At 49.3% G+C, this 14,891-nt stretch overlaps 1 protein-coding gene across 1 annotated transcript in view; it reads left to right on the top strand.

The window, feature by feature from the left end:
* LOC144610565 (nuclear factor 1 X-type-like) overlaps positions 1–14,891 on the top strand; it is an 82,443-nt gene that overhangs the window by 37,291 nt on the left and 30,261 nt on the right. Inside the window, exons 7-8 of the mRNA XM_078429372.1 lie at positions 3,590–3,637; positions 8,243–8,390. Coding sequence (XP_078285498.1) covers positions 3,590–3,637; positions 8,243–8,390 — 196 coding nt within the window. The remainder of the gene's footprint in view (positions 1–3,589; positions 3,638–8,242; positions 8,391–14,891) is intronic.

Below are 14,891 nucleotides of genomic sequence, written 5' to 3'. Positions count from 1 at the left end.
GCGGAGTGGACTTGTTGGGCCGAATGGCCTAATTCTGCTCCTATCACTTCTGCACGAGTGTGGAAGGGCGGGGAGAGGAATCAATGGCCTTGGGAGGGCAGTGACACTCACTCTTTGATGTGGGTGAAATGCTTTACAGAATGTGTACTTTTTCAGATCTGTCTGCTTTGTTGCTTTTGCTGCCATTTTGTGACCAATGTGAACTACCTCCTGCTGTTAGCACCACATTTATCAATAATGTACCCTTAATTTCATCGACACAAGAATATTTTCACACTCAGAGGGTGGTGGTTACATGGAACCAGCTGCCAGAGGAGGTAGTTGAGGCAGATATTGTAACATTTTGTCGGTTTGTAGGTCATTTGGCTTTGGTAAAATTGACAATTTTGTGCGTGGCATGGTGTTAATGTGCGGGGATCGCTGGTTGGCGAGGACTCGTTGGGTCGAAGGGCCTGTTTCAGCACTGCAACCATCAATTAGACCTCAGGTGCTGCCTGTACGGAGTTTTACGTTCTCCCTATGACCATGTGGGTTTTCTCCTGGTGCTCCGGTTTCCTCCCACACTCCAAAGACGTGCAGGTTTGTAGGTTAATTGGCTTTAGTATATTGTAAATTGTCCCCAGTGTGTGGGATAGTGCAAGTCTCTGTGTGCTGCCTGGTATGTTTATATCTAAATTCTCAAATCTCAAGTCTGTCTGCATGTGATCCATACCCCTCCATTCCCTGCATATCCGTGTGCCTGTCCAAAAGCCTCTTAAACGCCACTATCGTATCTGCCTCCACCCCCACCCCTGGCAGCTCGCTCCAGGCACCCACCACCCTCTGTGTAAAAACGACTACGGGCGCTGTCCGTACGGAGTTTGTACGTTCTCCCCGTGACCGCGTGGGTTTTCTCCGGGATCTTCGGTTTGCTCCCACACTCCAAAGACGTGCAGGTCTGTAGGTTAATTGGCTTGGTAAATGTAAAAATTGTCCCTAGTGGGTGTAGGATAGTGTTAGTGTGCGGGGATCGCTGGTCGGCGCGGACCCGGTGGGCCGAAGGGCCTGTTTCCGCGCTTTATCTCTAAACTAATCTAAACTAAACTAAAAAGAACTTGCCCCGCAAATCTCCTTCAAACTTTGTGATCTAATCATTGATTTTTCATGCCTGGGAAACAAAGTTTTTGTCTCTCTACCCCATCTATGCAGAGAGGTAAAAAAACCCCCTCTAGGTCAAACTAGCCTACAAACATCTTTCGGGAAGTAAGAACTTTGGGCGCAGCGGTAGAGTTGCTGCCTCACAGCGCCAGAGTCCCGGGTTCCATCCTAACCACGGGTGCTGTCTGTACGGAGTTTGCACGTTCTCCCCGTGACCTGCGTGGGTTTTCTCCGGGTGTTCAGGTTTCCTCCCTCACTCCAAAGACGTGCGGGTTTGTAGGTTAATTGGCCTCTGTACCCTGCCCCTAGTGTGTGTAGGATAGTGTTAGTGTGCGGGGACCGCTGGTCGGCGTGGACTCGGTGGGCCGAAGGGCCTGTTTCCACGACGTATCTCTAAACTAAACTAAACAAAGAAAATTAGAAACATAAGTAGTCCACTCGGCCCTTTGACCTTGTTCATCCACAGGCTTCCCTGACACAGGAGGTAGAGTTGCTGCCTCACAGCTCCAGAGACCCAGGTTCGATCCTGACCTCGGGTGCAGTCTGTGTCTCAGCTCAGGGCAACTTACAGAGTTGGGGCAACTTTCAGAGAGACAATTAACTTAACAGCCTTTGGGAGGTGTGGGAGGAAACCGGAGCACCCGGAGAAAACCCACGTGGTCACAGGGAGAACGTGCAAACTCCACTCACACAGACAGTACCACAGGTCAGGATCGAACCTGGGTCTCTGGCGCTGTGAGGCAGCAGTTCTACCCGCTGCGCTATTGCTCGAGTACTGAGGGATTTGCAATAAATGCCAGGGTTACGTACTTCCTGAGGGCAGGAATATAAATGCTGGCCGACAACAGTCTGAAGAAGAGTCTCGACCCGAAACGTCATCTCCTATCCCATCCCTGTGGAACTCTCTTCCCAATCCCCAGTTCTGAATCCCGAAACGTCACCCATTCCTTCCCTCCAGAGATGCTGCCTGTCCCGCTGAGTTACTCCAGCACTTTGTGTCTGTGTTCGGTGTAAACCAACGTCTGCAGTTCCTTCCCACACCATTGAACCTTGACTACAATTGACATCTCTGGAAAACAGGGGGGAAAGTGGCAGCAGAGAGAGATAGGAAAACCTGAAACAGAGTTAGCAAAATGCCTTCTGGACTCATAGAGCAGCTGGGAGGAGTGGGAGGGAAGGGAGACCCCACATGGATAAGGGAACGGGATTCAGAACTTGGGATTGGGAAAAGAGTTCCACAGGGATGGGATAGGAGATAAAGTGATGCAACTTGACAGAGGGGAAAGTAGGCAGTCTGAGGAAATTAAAAACTATTTTAGTTGTTAGATGGAGTGGTCAAGAAGTAGTCACTACATTGGCCTTCATCAGTCAGGGTATTGAGTACAGTCCGATAAAGGGCCTCGACCCGAAACGTCACCCATTCCTTTTCTCCAGACACTGCCTATCCCGCTGAGTTACTCCAGCTTTTTGTGTCTGTATTACATTGAAACATAGAAACATGGAAAATAGGTACAGGAGGAGGCCATTCGGCCCTTCGAGCCAGCACAGCCATTCATTGTGATCGTGGCTGATCATCCACAATCAGTAACCCGTGCCTGCCTTCTCCCCATATCCCTTGATTCCATAGCCCCTAGAGCTCTATCTAACTCTCATTTAAATTCATCCAGTGAATTGGCCTCCACTGCCCTCTGTGGCAGAGAATTCCACAAATTCACAACTCTCTGGGTGAAAATGTTTTTCCCCACGTCAGTTGTATTGAATACAGAAGTTGGGATATTGTGGTAAAGTTGTACAAGATGTTAATGAGGCCATATTTGGAGTATTGTGTTTAGATCTCATTGTCCTGCTTCCAGAAGGATGTTGTCAAGCTGGAAAGAGTGCATTGAAGATTCATGAGGATGTTGCCAGGACTCGAGGGCCTGAGCTACAGGGAGAGGTTGGGCAGGGTAGGACAATTTCTTGGAGTGTAGGAAGATGAAGGGTGATCTTATAGAGGTAAATTAAATCCTGAGGCCACACAGTCTAAGAATAAAGGGGAGGCCATTTAAAACTGAGGCGAGAAAAAACCTTTTCATCCAGAGAGTTTTGAATTTGTGGAATTCTCTGCCACAGAGGGCAGTGGAGGCCGATTCACTGGATGTATTTAAAAGAGAGTTAGATAGAGCTCTAGGGGCTAGCAGAATCAAGGGATATGGGGAGAAGGCAGGCACGGGTTACTGATTGTGGATGATCAGCCATGATCACAATGAATGGCGGTGCTGGCTCGAAGGGCCAAATGGCCTCCTCCTGCACCTATTTTCTATATTACTATATTTCTGTGGGGGTAATAGATAGGGTGAATGCACTTGAGTATTTTACTAGGAGAAGGGGAATCGAGGACCAGAGGACATAGGTTCAAGGTGAAGGGGAAAAGATTTATTAGGAACCTGAAGGATAACTTTTTCACACACAGGGTGGTGGATGTATGGAACGAGCTGCCAGAGGAGGTAGTTGGAATCAGGTACAATAACAACATTTATGAGATATTTAGACAGGTACATGAATAGGGAATGTTTTGCGGGATAAGGGTCAAAAGGGGCAGATGGGATGAGCGTTAATGGGGCATTTTGGTTGGCAAGGACGAGTTGGGCCGAAGGGCCTGTTTCCGTGTGGGAAGGAACTGCAGATGCTGGTTTAAACCGAAGGTGGACACAAAATGCTGGAGTAACTCAGCGGGACAGGCAGCATCTCTGGAGAGAAGGAATGGGTGTCGTTTCGGGTCGAGACCCTTCTTCGGACTGCAAAGGATCTAATCTGAAGCAGGGTCCGGACCTGAAACGTCAGGCCTGGTCCGTGCTCTTTGACTCTATGACTCCAGAATCTGGCAGCACTTGGTGATGGAAGAATGGGAACGATATGGCAGGATTTGAACGGGTGGTGGGTGTGTGGAACAAGCTGCTGGAGGAGGAAGTTGAGGCTGGGACTACAACTTTGTGAATCTGTGGAATTCTCTGCCTCAGAAGGCAGTGGAGGCCAATTCTCTGAAAGCATTCAAGAAAGAGCTAGATAGAGCTCTTAAAGATAGCGGAGTCAGGGGGTATGGGGAGAAGGCAGGAACGGGGTACTGATTGAGAATGATCAGCCATGATCACATTGAATGGCGGTGCTGCCTCGAAGGGCCGAATGGCCTCCTCCTGCACCTATTGTCTATTGTCTATTGTCTACAACAGCATTTAACAAAGACTTGGACAGGTACAGGGACAGGAAAGTGCCAAAGGATATGGGGCAGATGCAGGCAGATGGGAGGAGCGTAGATGGGGCATCTTGGTCAGCATGGGCAGGTTGGGCTGAACAGATTGTTTCTATGCTAGATGGCTCCATGGTGGCATGGTGGCGCAGCGGTAGAGTTGCTGCCTTACAGCGAATGCAGCGCCGGAGACCCGGGTTCCATCCCGACTACGGGCGCTGTCTGTACGGAGTTTGTACGTTCTCCCCGTGACCTGCGTGGGTTTTCACCAAGATCTTCAGATTCTTCCCACACTCCAAAGATGTGCAGGTTTGTAGGTTAATTGGCTTGGTACAAATGTAAAATTGTCCCTAATGTGTGTGTAGGATAGTGTTAGTGTGTGGGGATCGCTGGTCGGCGCGGACTCGGTGGGTCGAAGGGCCCGTTTCCGCGCTGTATCGCTAAACCAAACTAAACTCAGCTGGACTCTCTGAATGGATGTTGGGATAATGATTTATCAGAGGGATCTGAGACAGTTCAGCTTAGTTTAGAGATACAGCACAGAAACAGGCCCTTCGGCCCACTGAGTCCGCACCGACCAGTGATCCCCGCACACTAACACTATCCTACACCCACTAGGGACAATTTATACTTACACCAAGCCAATTAACCTACAAACCTGCACGTCTTTGGAGTGTGGGAGGAAAGCGAAGATCTCGGAGAAAACCCACGCAGGTCACGGGGAGAACGTACAAACTCCGTACAGACGGCGCCCGTAGTCGGGATGGAAGCCGGGTCTCTGGCGCTGCAAGTGCTGTAAGGCAGCAAGTCTATGGTGCCAGGCGGTAGGGTTGGGTGGTGGGAGGGAGCAAAGAAGCTTCGACAGCTGCAGCAGCTGTGTTTTAACAAGTTCTGATCTCAGTTCAGAGCAACCTCAAAGTTTGTGGCAACAGTAATCTAATTAGCAATATTCCAACAAAATAGCAGATAATTAGTTTTGTTTGACAACAGCGAGCGAGACCCATTATTAAGAGCAGAACACACTGTAAGAATGGAGACAGGCACAGAGGAAAACGTGCTTCCTGCTAAATAGGCAGGTTTTCTCAGGCAGCGCACTTTGGCGAGAATTTTTTACAAACTTCAGATCAAAATGGTTAATTATTATCTTGCGTGCCCTGTAATTATCCTTTCAGCAATGAAATGTAACCAAGTATTAACGGTTTACAGAAAAAATAACTCGGAGTAAACATAAGCGTTGAGAACTTGAGGATGGCAGGTGCTTTACAGGTACCGGTGAACGATTGTAGACACAAGGAACTGCAGATGCCGGTTTGCAAAATAAAAAAGACAGAGTGCTGGAGTAACCCAACGGGTCAGGCAGCATCTGTGGAGAACATGGATAGGTGACGTTTCACAGAGTGCTGGAGTAACTCAGCGGGTCAGGCAGCATCTGTGGAGAACATGGAAAGGTGACGTTTCACAGAGTGCTGGAGTAACTCAGCGGGTCAGACAATATCTCTGGAGAACATGGATAGAACCTACCGAATAGTGAAAGACCCGGATAGAGTGGATGTGGAGAGGATGTTTCCACTAGTGGGAGAGTTTGGGACTGGAAGTCACAGCCTCAGAACTAAAGGACGTTCCTTTAGGAAGGAGACGAGGAGGAATTTTTTTAACCAGAGGGTGGTGAATCTCTGGAATTCTTTGCCACAGAAGGACGTGGAGGCCAAGCCAGTGGATATATTTAAGGTGGACTTGGATATTGGAGGGATAAAAAAGGTCCAGAACAAATCAGGGTTGGCTATAGATGACCTCAGGAATGGGTGGAGCCCACAATGGCCCATTGTTGGCAGGGGAAGATGTGATAACAAGAGGGATACAAGGGTGTGAACATTGGAACTGGTAGGATGACCAGGGTGGGGGAGGGATGGAGAGAGAGGGGAATAAAGTTATTTGAAGTTAGAGAAGTCAGTGTTCATTCTGCTGGGGTGTGAGCTGCCAAAGCGGAATATGAGGTGCTGTTCCTCCAATTTGCGCTGGGCCTCACTCTGACAATGGAGGAGGCCCAGGACAGAGAGGTCAGTGTGGGAATGGGTGGGGGGGGTTAAAATGGTTGGCAACTGGGAGATCAGGTAGGCCAAGGCCAACGGCGGCAATGATTTGTTCTGGCCTTTTGTCGCCTTCAGCTCACACCCCCTCCCCCCCCCCCCCCCCCCCCCCCCCCCCCCCCCCCACCCCCCCCCAAGCTCCCACACGGGGATGTGGTGAGAAGGCAGGCACGGGGTACTGATTGTGGATGATCAGCCATGATCACAATGAATGGCGGTGCTGGCTCGAAGGGCCAAACGGCCTCCTCCTGCACCTATTTTCCATGTTTCTATGGTTACATTCTTCTGAAGGTTGATGTTTATTATTGTCACGTGTACTGAGGTACAGTGAAACGTTTTGTCCTCCAGCATTTTGTGTCTGTCTTCGGTTTAAACCAGCACCTGCAGTTCCTTCTGACACACACAGGGGGGAAGGGGGGAGGGGGGGGGGGGGGAAGGAGAGGGTGCTGAACCAATGCAGGAGAGGTTTGGGCTCAATGGGTCCACTTGGTCTAGTAGTTTTATATATTCCATCAGGTTTCCACACAAACTCTTGTGTTCCAGAGAAGGCAATGGGTCTGTGTCCAGCCTCTCCCTGTAGCTAATACCGTAGCCTCCAGGCACCATGCTGACCTTCCAAAGAGAACATCCAAGTCAATCTAAACTCTCCCTGAGGCTGGAACCCTCTAATCCAGGCATCATCCTGGTAAACCTCCTCTCCACCAACTCCAAAGCCTCCACTTCCTTCCCATAACGGGGTGATCGGAAGTGCACACAATGCTCCAAATGCTGCCTGACCAAAGCCCTGTAGAGCTGCATCGTGGCTTCCTGGGTCCAGTACTGGGGATGGCAGGTTGTCAGATGAAGGAGGCAGGGTCAATGTGTTGCCGGTCCCACCGGTGTTGTATGGGGTTCTGGTGCTCCGGCCTCCTGGTCCGTGATGAACACAGCTTTGACTTTAGACGGAAAACTGCTGCCTCTTCAAGGCTGGCGTCCTTCACGGAGTGGGGACCACCTCCGAAAGCAAATGGGGAAAGGGCATGGCTAATGCACCAAGCACAATGCAGCTCTCTCATTCCAACGATGGACAGCACACTGGGATTGGGATGGGGATGGGGATAGGGATAGGGATTGACATTGGGATTGGGTTTGGGATTGGGATTGGGGCAGGGATTAGGATTGAGGTTAGGATTGGAAATGGGAATGGAAATGGGATTAGGATATGGGAACGGGAATGGGAATGGGATTTAGATTGGGATTTGGAATGGGAAAAGAATTAGGATTTAGAGTGGGATTGGGATCGGGATTGGGATTTAAATTGGGAAAGGGAATGGGAATGGGATTGGGATTGGGAATGGGATTGGGTTCAGGATCCGGATTGGGATTGGGGATGGGATTAGGATTGAGGTTAGGATTGGGATTGGGGATGGGATCAGGACAGAGGTTGGGATTGGGAATGAGATTGGGAGTGGGAATGGGATTTAGATTGGGATTTGGAATGGGATTGGAATTGGGAATGGGAATGGGATTAGGATTTAGATTGGGATTGGGATAGGGATATAGATTGGGATTGGGAATGTGATTGGGAATGGGATTTGCATGGGGAATGGGATTAGGATTGAGGTTGGGATTGAGATTGGGATTGGGATAATGATGGGAGGTGAGGTGCGGGTGGGGAGAGCGTGTTTGCACTGGGGTGAATGTTGCAGGCAGCGTGGGCCGGATGTACATCAGGGCTCCCATTGCCGTCCACGTTAACGAACTGTGTGCCCTTTCTTCCTCTGCCTCTTTGTTTTCTCTTCCACCGTCGCAGCCAAATGGCGGCAGCCAGGGGAAGGTCGCGGGGTCATTTCTGCTGCCTCCACCGCCGCCCATGGCCAGGCCGGTGCCCCTGCCGATGTCTGACCCAAAGTCAACCAGCGCATCCCCTGAAGGAGGAGCCGCGTCACCCACCTCGCCCTGTAAGTCACCGAGTCGCCAGGCCTCACTGTCCACCGCCATCACCCAGCCCGCAAACGGACCGCATGGTCCCACACCCCCCCCCTCCCTCCCTCCACACCCCCCCTCCCTCCCTCCACACCCCCCCTCCCCCCTCCACACCTCCACACCCCCCCTCCCTCCCTCCACACCCCACCCTCCCTCCACACCCCCCCTCCCTCCCTCCACACCCCCCCCTACATCCCTCTACACCCCCCTCCCTCACAGTTGCTGCCTCACAGCGCCGGAGACCCGGGTTCCATCCTGACTACGGGCGCTGTCTGTACGGAGTTTGTACGTTCTCCCCGTGACCTGCGTGGGTTTTCTCCGGGTGCTCTGGTTTCCACCCACACTCCAAAGACGTGCAGGTTTGTAGGTTAATTGGCTTGGTGTAAGTGTAAATTGACCCTTGTGGGTGTAGGATAGTGCTAGTGTGCGGGGATCGCTGGTCAGCACGGACCCGGAGGGCCGAAGGGCCTATTTCCGCGCTGTATCTCAGGGGGTCAGACAGCATGTCAGGTGAGAAAGGATTGGCGATGCTTCAGGTCAGGACTCTTCTTCAGCCTGACCCACTGAATTACTCCAGCACTTTATGTCTCTCGATGGCATAGACCAGCATCTGCAGTTCCTTCCTATTGCATTTTCCCTGTGGAAAATCTGTCTTTAATATCTCTCTACTTTTTAGAAAATAGTTCCCTGTCTATCCAACTGCATTGTGCTGCTTTCACCTTGGTGCACTTCCTTGCTTAATTATATCCTAATTTGAGGAAGGACATCCTTGCTATTGAGGCAGTGCAGCGTAGGTTCACCAGGTTAATCCCCGGGATGGCGGGACTGTCATATGAGGAAAGATTGGAAAGACTGTGCTTGTATTCACTGGAGTTTAGAAGGATGAGAGGGGATCTTATAGAGACGTATAAAATTATAAAAGGACTGGACAAGCTGGATGCAGGAAAAATGTTCCCAATGTTGGGGGAGTCCAGAACCAGGGGCCACAGTCTAAGAATAAAGGGGAGGCCATTTAAAACTGTGGGGAGAAGAAACTTTTTCACACAAAGAGTTGTGAATTTGTGGAATTCTCTGCCACAGAAGGCAGTGGAGGCCAATTCACTGGATGAATTTAAAAGAGAGTTAGATAGAGCTCTGGGGGCTAGTGGTATCAAGAGAAGGCTATTGATTGTGGATGATCAGCCATGATCACAATGAATGGCGGTGCTGGCTCGAAGGGCCGAATGGCCTCCTCCTGCACCTATTTTCCATGTTTCTATGTTTACATTCTTCTGAAGGTTGATGTTGATTATTGTCACGTGTACTGAGGTACAGTGAAACGTGTTGTCTTGCATGCTTGGCACCGGGTCAGATAATACTACACATAAATACAATCAAATCAAACTCAAGTACAATCGGTAGAGAGAGCAAAGGGGAAGATACAGAGTGTCCTAGAATCATAGGCTGTCTAAACTAAACTGAATATTAATTAAACCAGTCAAAAGATGAAGGCAAATTGAATGCTAGCATTTATATCAAGAGGACTAGAATACAAAAACAGAGATGTGATGCTGAGACTCTACAAGGCGCTGGTCAGGCCGCGTTTGGAGAACTGTGAGCAAATCTGGGCCCCATATCTGAGGAAGGATGTGCTGGCTCTGGAGAGGGTCCAGAGGAGGTTTACAAGGACGATCCCAGGAATGAGTGGGTTAACATACGATGAGTGTTTGTCAGCACTGGGCCTGTACTCACTGGAGTTTAGAAGAATGAGGGGGGACCACATTGAAACTTGCAGAATAATGAAAGGCCTGGATAGAGTGGATGTGGAGAGGATGTTTCCACTGGTGGGAGAGTCTAGGACTAGAGGTCCCAGCCTCAGAATTAAAGGGCGCACTTTTAGAAAGGAGGTGAGGAGGAACTTCTTTAGTCAGAGGGTAGTGAATCTGTGGAACTCTTTGCCACAGAAGGCTGTGGAGGCCAAGTCAGTGGATATTTTTAAGGCAGAGAGAGACAAATTCTTGATTAGAACGGGTGACAAGGGTTATGGGGAGAAGGCAGGAGAAAGGGGTTAGGAGGGAGAGATCAGCCATGATTGAATGGTGGAGTAGACTCGATGGGCCGAATGGCCTAATTCTACTCTGAAAACTTGTGAACTTGTGACCTGCGTGGGTTTTCTCCGGGTGCTCTGGTTTCTTCCCACATTCCAAAGTCGTGCAGTCCTGCGGGTTGATTGGCTTCTGTAAATTGTAAAAATTGTCCCTCGTGTGTTGGATAGAACTAGTGTGGGAGTGATCTCTGGTCGGCACGGACTCTGAAGGGCCAATTTCCGCTCTGTATCTCTGTATCTAAAGCTAAAAGTAAAAAACTCGACTGGGTGGAGCGAGTGGCTTCATTCTATCCCATCTGCACTTGCCCGACCTGGCACGTGTGGCCCATACCCCTCTACGCCCGAACACTGTGAACATAGTGTCCAACACATGGAGGGAAATGCTTTCCTGTCAGTGCTGTGTTATCCTGTGCGAGGTATCTGCACATATTCCTTAATTCCCAAGGTTCCCAGAATTCCCATTCCCGATTCCCACCCACTGCCAGAAGCTGATGGAGTCAGGACTTTCTTTGAGTTTGTTCATAAGGTCATAAGTGATATAACCATATAACCATATAACAACTACAGCACGGAAACAGGCCCGTTCGGCCCTACCAGTCCACGCCGACGACTCTCTCTGACCTAGTCTCATCTACCTGCTCTCAGAACATAACCCTCTAATCCCCTCTTATCCATATAACTATCCAATTTACTCTTAAATAATAAAATCGAGCCTGCCTCCACCACTTCCACCGGAAGCCCATTCCATACAGCCACCACCCTCTGATAGGAGCAGAATTAGGCCATTCGGCCCATCGAGTCAACTCCGCCATTCAATCATGGCTGATCTATCTCTCCCTCCTAACCCCATTCCCGGTACACGTGACAGTAAACTAAACTAAATTGTAACTGTAATTCTGACTAAAGAAATTTCTCCTCATCTCCATCCTGAAGGAACATCCTTTTATTCTGAGCTTGGCTTTTAAAGACTGTGGTTATTTTGGGTGGGGTTATAGGTGATCTACACCCTGGGCTAGGAGTGCCAACTACCTTACTCTTAAATATGGGACAAGGTAACGTCACCACCCCGTGCCCCACGTGACCTCACCCAGCCAGCGGTCACGTGCTCCCACTCCACCAATGGCGGCTGCCAGGGCCGGGAGGCGGGTTGCTATGCAACCTCCGTTAGGTGGCGCCCAGGCATCCGGGCCTACACTGTCCGGACCTACGCTGTCCAGGCCTACACTGTCTGGGCCTACACTGTCCGGGCCTACAGTGTCCGGGCCTACAGTGTCCAGGCCTACAGCATCAGGGCCTACAGTGTCCAGGCCTACAGTGTCCGGGCCTACAGTGTCCGGGCCTACAGCCCCTCCCACCCCCGGGCCTAATACGGGACAAGGGCGGTCCCGTACGGGACAAACCAATTTACCCCAAAATACAGGATGTCCCGGCTAGTACAGGACAGTTGGCAACCCTACATGCGCCCCACACAAGGCAGAGCAGTATCTAACCAGATGCCTGCTTCCAGAGTAAAATATGTCATAGTTTAGTTTGATTTAGACAATAGACAATAGACAATAGACAATAGGTGCAGGAGTAGACCATTCAGCCCTTCGAGCCAGCACCGCCATTCAATGCGATCATGGCTGATCACTCTCAATCAGTACCCCGTTCCTGCCTTCTCCCCATACCCCCTCACTCCGCTATCCTTAAGAGCTCTATCCAGCTCTCTCTTGAAAGCATCCAACGAACTGGCCTCCACTGCCTTCTGAGGCAGAGAATTCCACATCTTCACCACTCTCTGACTGAAAAAGTTCTTCCTCATCTCCGTTCTAAATGGCCTACCCCTTATTCTTAAACTGTGGCCCCTTGTTCTGGACTCCCCCAACATTGGGAACATGTTTCCTGCCTCTAATGTGTCCAATCCCCTAATTATCTTATATGTTTCAATAAGATCCCCCCTCATCCTTCTAAATTCCAGTGTATACAAGCCCAATCGCTCCAGCCTTTCAACATACGACAGTCCCGCCATTCCGGGAATTAACCTAGTGAACCTACGCTGCACGCCCTCCATAGCAAGAATATCCTTCCTCAAATTTGGAGACCAAAACTGCACACAGTACTCCAGGTGCGGTCTCACCAGGGCCCGGTACAACTGTAGAAGGACCTCTTTGCTCCTATACTCAACTCCTCTTGTTACGAAGGCCAACATTCCATTGGCTTTCTTCACTGCCTGCTGTACCTGCATGCTTCCTTTCATTGACTGATGCACTAGGACACCCAGATCTCGTTGAACTCCCCCTCCTCCTAACTTGACACCATTCAGATAATAATCTGCCTTTCTATTCTTACTTCCAAAGTGAATAACCTCACACTTATCTACATTAAACTGCATCTGCCATGTATCCGCCCACTCACACAACCTGTCCAAGTCACCCTGCAGCCTTATTGCATCTTCCTCACAATTCACACTACCCCCCAGCTTAGTATCATCTGCAAATTTGCTAATGGTACTTTTAATCCCTTCGTCTAAGTCATTAATGTATATCGTAAATAGCTGGGGTCCCAGCACCGAACCTTGCGGTACCCCACTGGTCACTGCCTCCCATTCCGAAAGGGACCCAGTTATCCCCACTCTTTGCTTTCTGTCTGTCAACCAATTTTCTATCCATGTCAGTACCCTACCCCCAATACCATGTGCCCTAATTTTGCCCACTAATCTCCTGTGTGGGACCTTGTCGAAGGCTTTCTGAAAGTCGAGGTACACCACATCCACTGACTCTCCCTTGTCAATTTTCCTAGTTACATCCTCAAAAAATTCCAGTAGATTTGTCAAGCATGATTTCCCCTTCGTAAATCCATGCTGACTTGGAATGATCCCGTTACTGCTATCCAAATGCTCAGCAATTTCGTCTTTTATAATTGACTCCAGCATCTTCCCCACCACTGATGTCAGACTAACTGGTCTATAATTACCCGTTTTCTCTCTCCCTCCTTTCTTAAAAAGTGGGGTAACATTTGCTATCCTCCAATCCACCGGAACTGATCCTGAATCTATAGAACATTGAAAAATGATCTCCAATGCTTCCACTATTTCTAGAGCCACCTCCTTAAGTACTCTGGGATGCAGACCATCAGGCCCTGGGGATTTATCAGCCTTCAGTCCCATCAGTCTACCCAAAACCATTTCCTGCCTAATGTGGATTTCCTTCAGTTCCTCCATCACCCTAGGTTCTCCGACCCCTAGAACATTTGGGAGATTGTGTGTATCTTCCTCAGTGAAGACAGATCCAAAGTAACGGTTTAACTCATCTGCCATTTCTTTGTTCCCCATAATAAATTCCCCTGTTTCTGTCTTCAAGGGACCCACATTTGCCTTGACTATTTTTTTCCTCTTCACGTACCTAAAAAAACTTTTGCTATCCTCCTTTATATTATTGGCTAGTTTACCCTCGTACCTCATCTTTTCTCCCCGTATTGCCTTTTTAGTTAACTTTTGTTGCTCTTTAAAAGAGTCCCAATCCTCTGTCTTCCCACTCTTCTTTGCTATGTTATACTTCCTCTCCTTAATTTTTATGCTGTCCCTGACTTCCCTTGTCAGCCACAGGTGTCTCTTACTCCCCTTAGAGTCTTTCCGCCTCTTTGGAATAAATTGATCCTGCAACCTCTGCATTATTCCCAGGAATACCTGCCATTGCTGTTCTACCGTCTTCCCTGCTAGGGCCTCCTTCCAGTCAATTTTGGCCAGCTCCTGCCTCATGCCTCCGTAATCCCCTTTGCTATACTGTAATACCGACACTTCCGATTTTCCCTTCTGCCTTTCCATTTGCAGAGTAAAACTTATCATGTTGTGATCACTGCCTCCTAATGGCTCTTTTACCTCTAGTCCCCTTATCAGATCAGGATCATTACACAACACTAAATCCAGAATTGCCTTCTCCCTGGTAGGCGCCAGTACAAGCTGTTCTAAGAATCCATCTCGAAGGCACTCTACAAACTCTCTTTCCTGGGGTCCATTTCCAACCTGATTTTCCCAGTCTACCTGCATGTTGAAATCTCCCATGCACTGAGATACAGGGAAAAGCTTTTTTGTTTGTGTCAAAGTCATACAGTGTGGAAACAGGCCCTTCGGCCCAACTTGCCCACACCGGCCAACATGTCCCAGCTACACTAGTCCCACCTGCCCGCGTTTGGTCCAAACCTGTCCTATCCATGTACCTCCCTAAATGTCTATAAGATGTTGTTGCGTGCTATCCAATCAGCAAAAAGACTATACTTGATTACAATCAAGCTGTCCACAGTGCACATATGCAGGGTAAAGCGTATAATATTTAGTGTAAGATAAAGTCCAATAAAGCCTGATTAATAATAGTTTGAAGGTCTCCAATGAGGTAGACGGGAGGTCAGGACC

This window comes from Rhinoraja longicauda, chromosome 37, assembly GCF_053455715.1.
Source record: "Rhinoraja longicauda isolate Sanriku21f chromosome 37, sRhiLon1.1, whole genome shotgun sequence".
NCBI lineage: Eukaryota > Metazoa > Chordata > Chondrichthyes > Rajiformes > Arhynchobatidae > Rhinoraja > Rhinoraja longicauda.
Note: the sequence above shows the minus strand (reverse complement) of the source record. Positions and strands in the feature narration are given on the sequence as shown.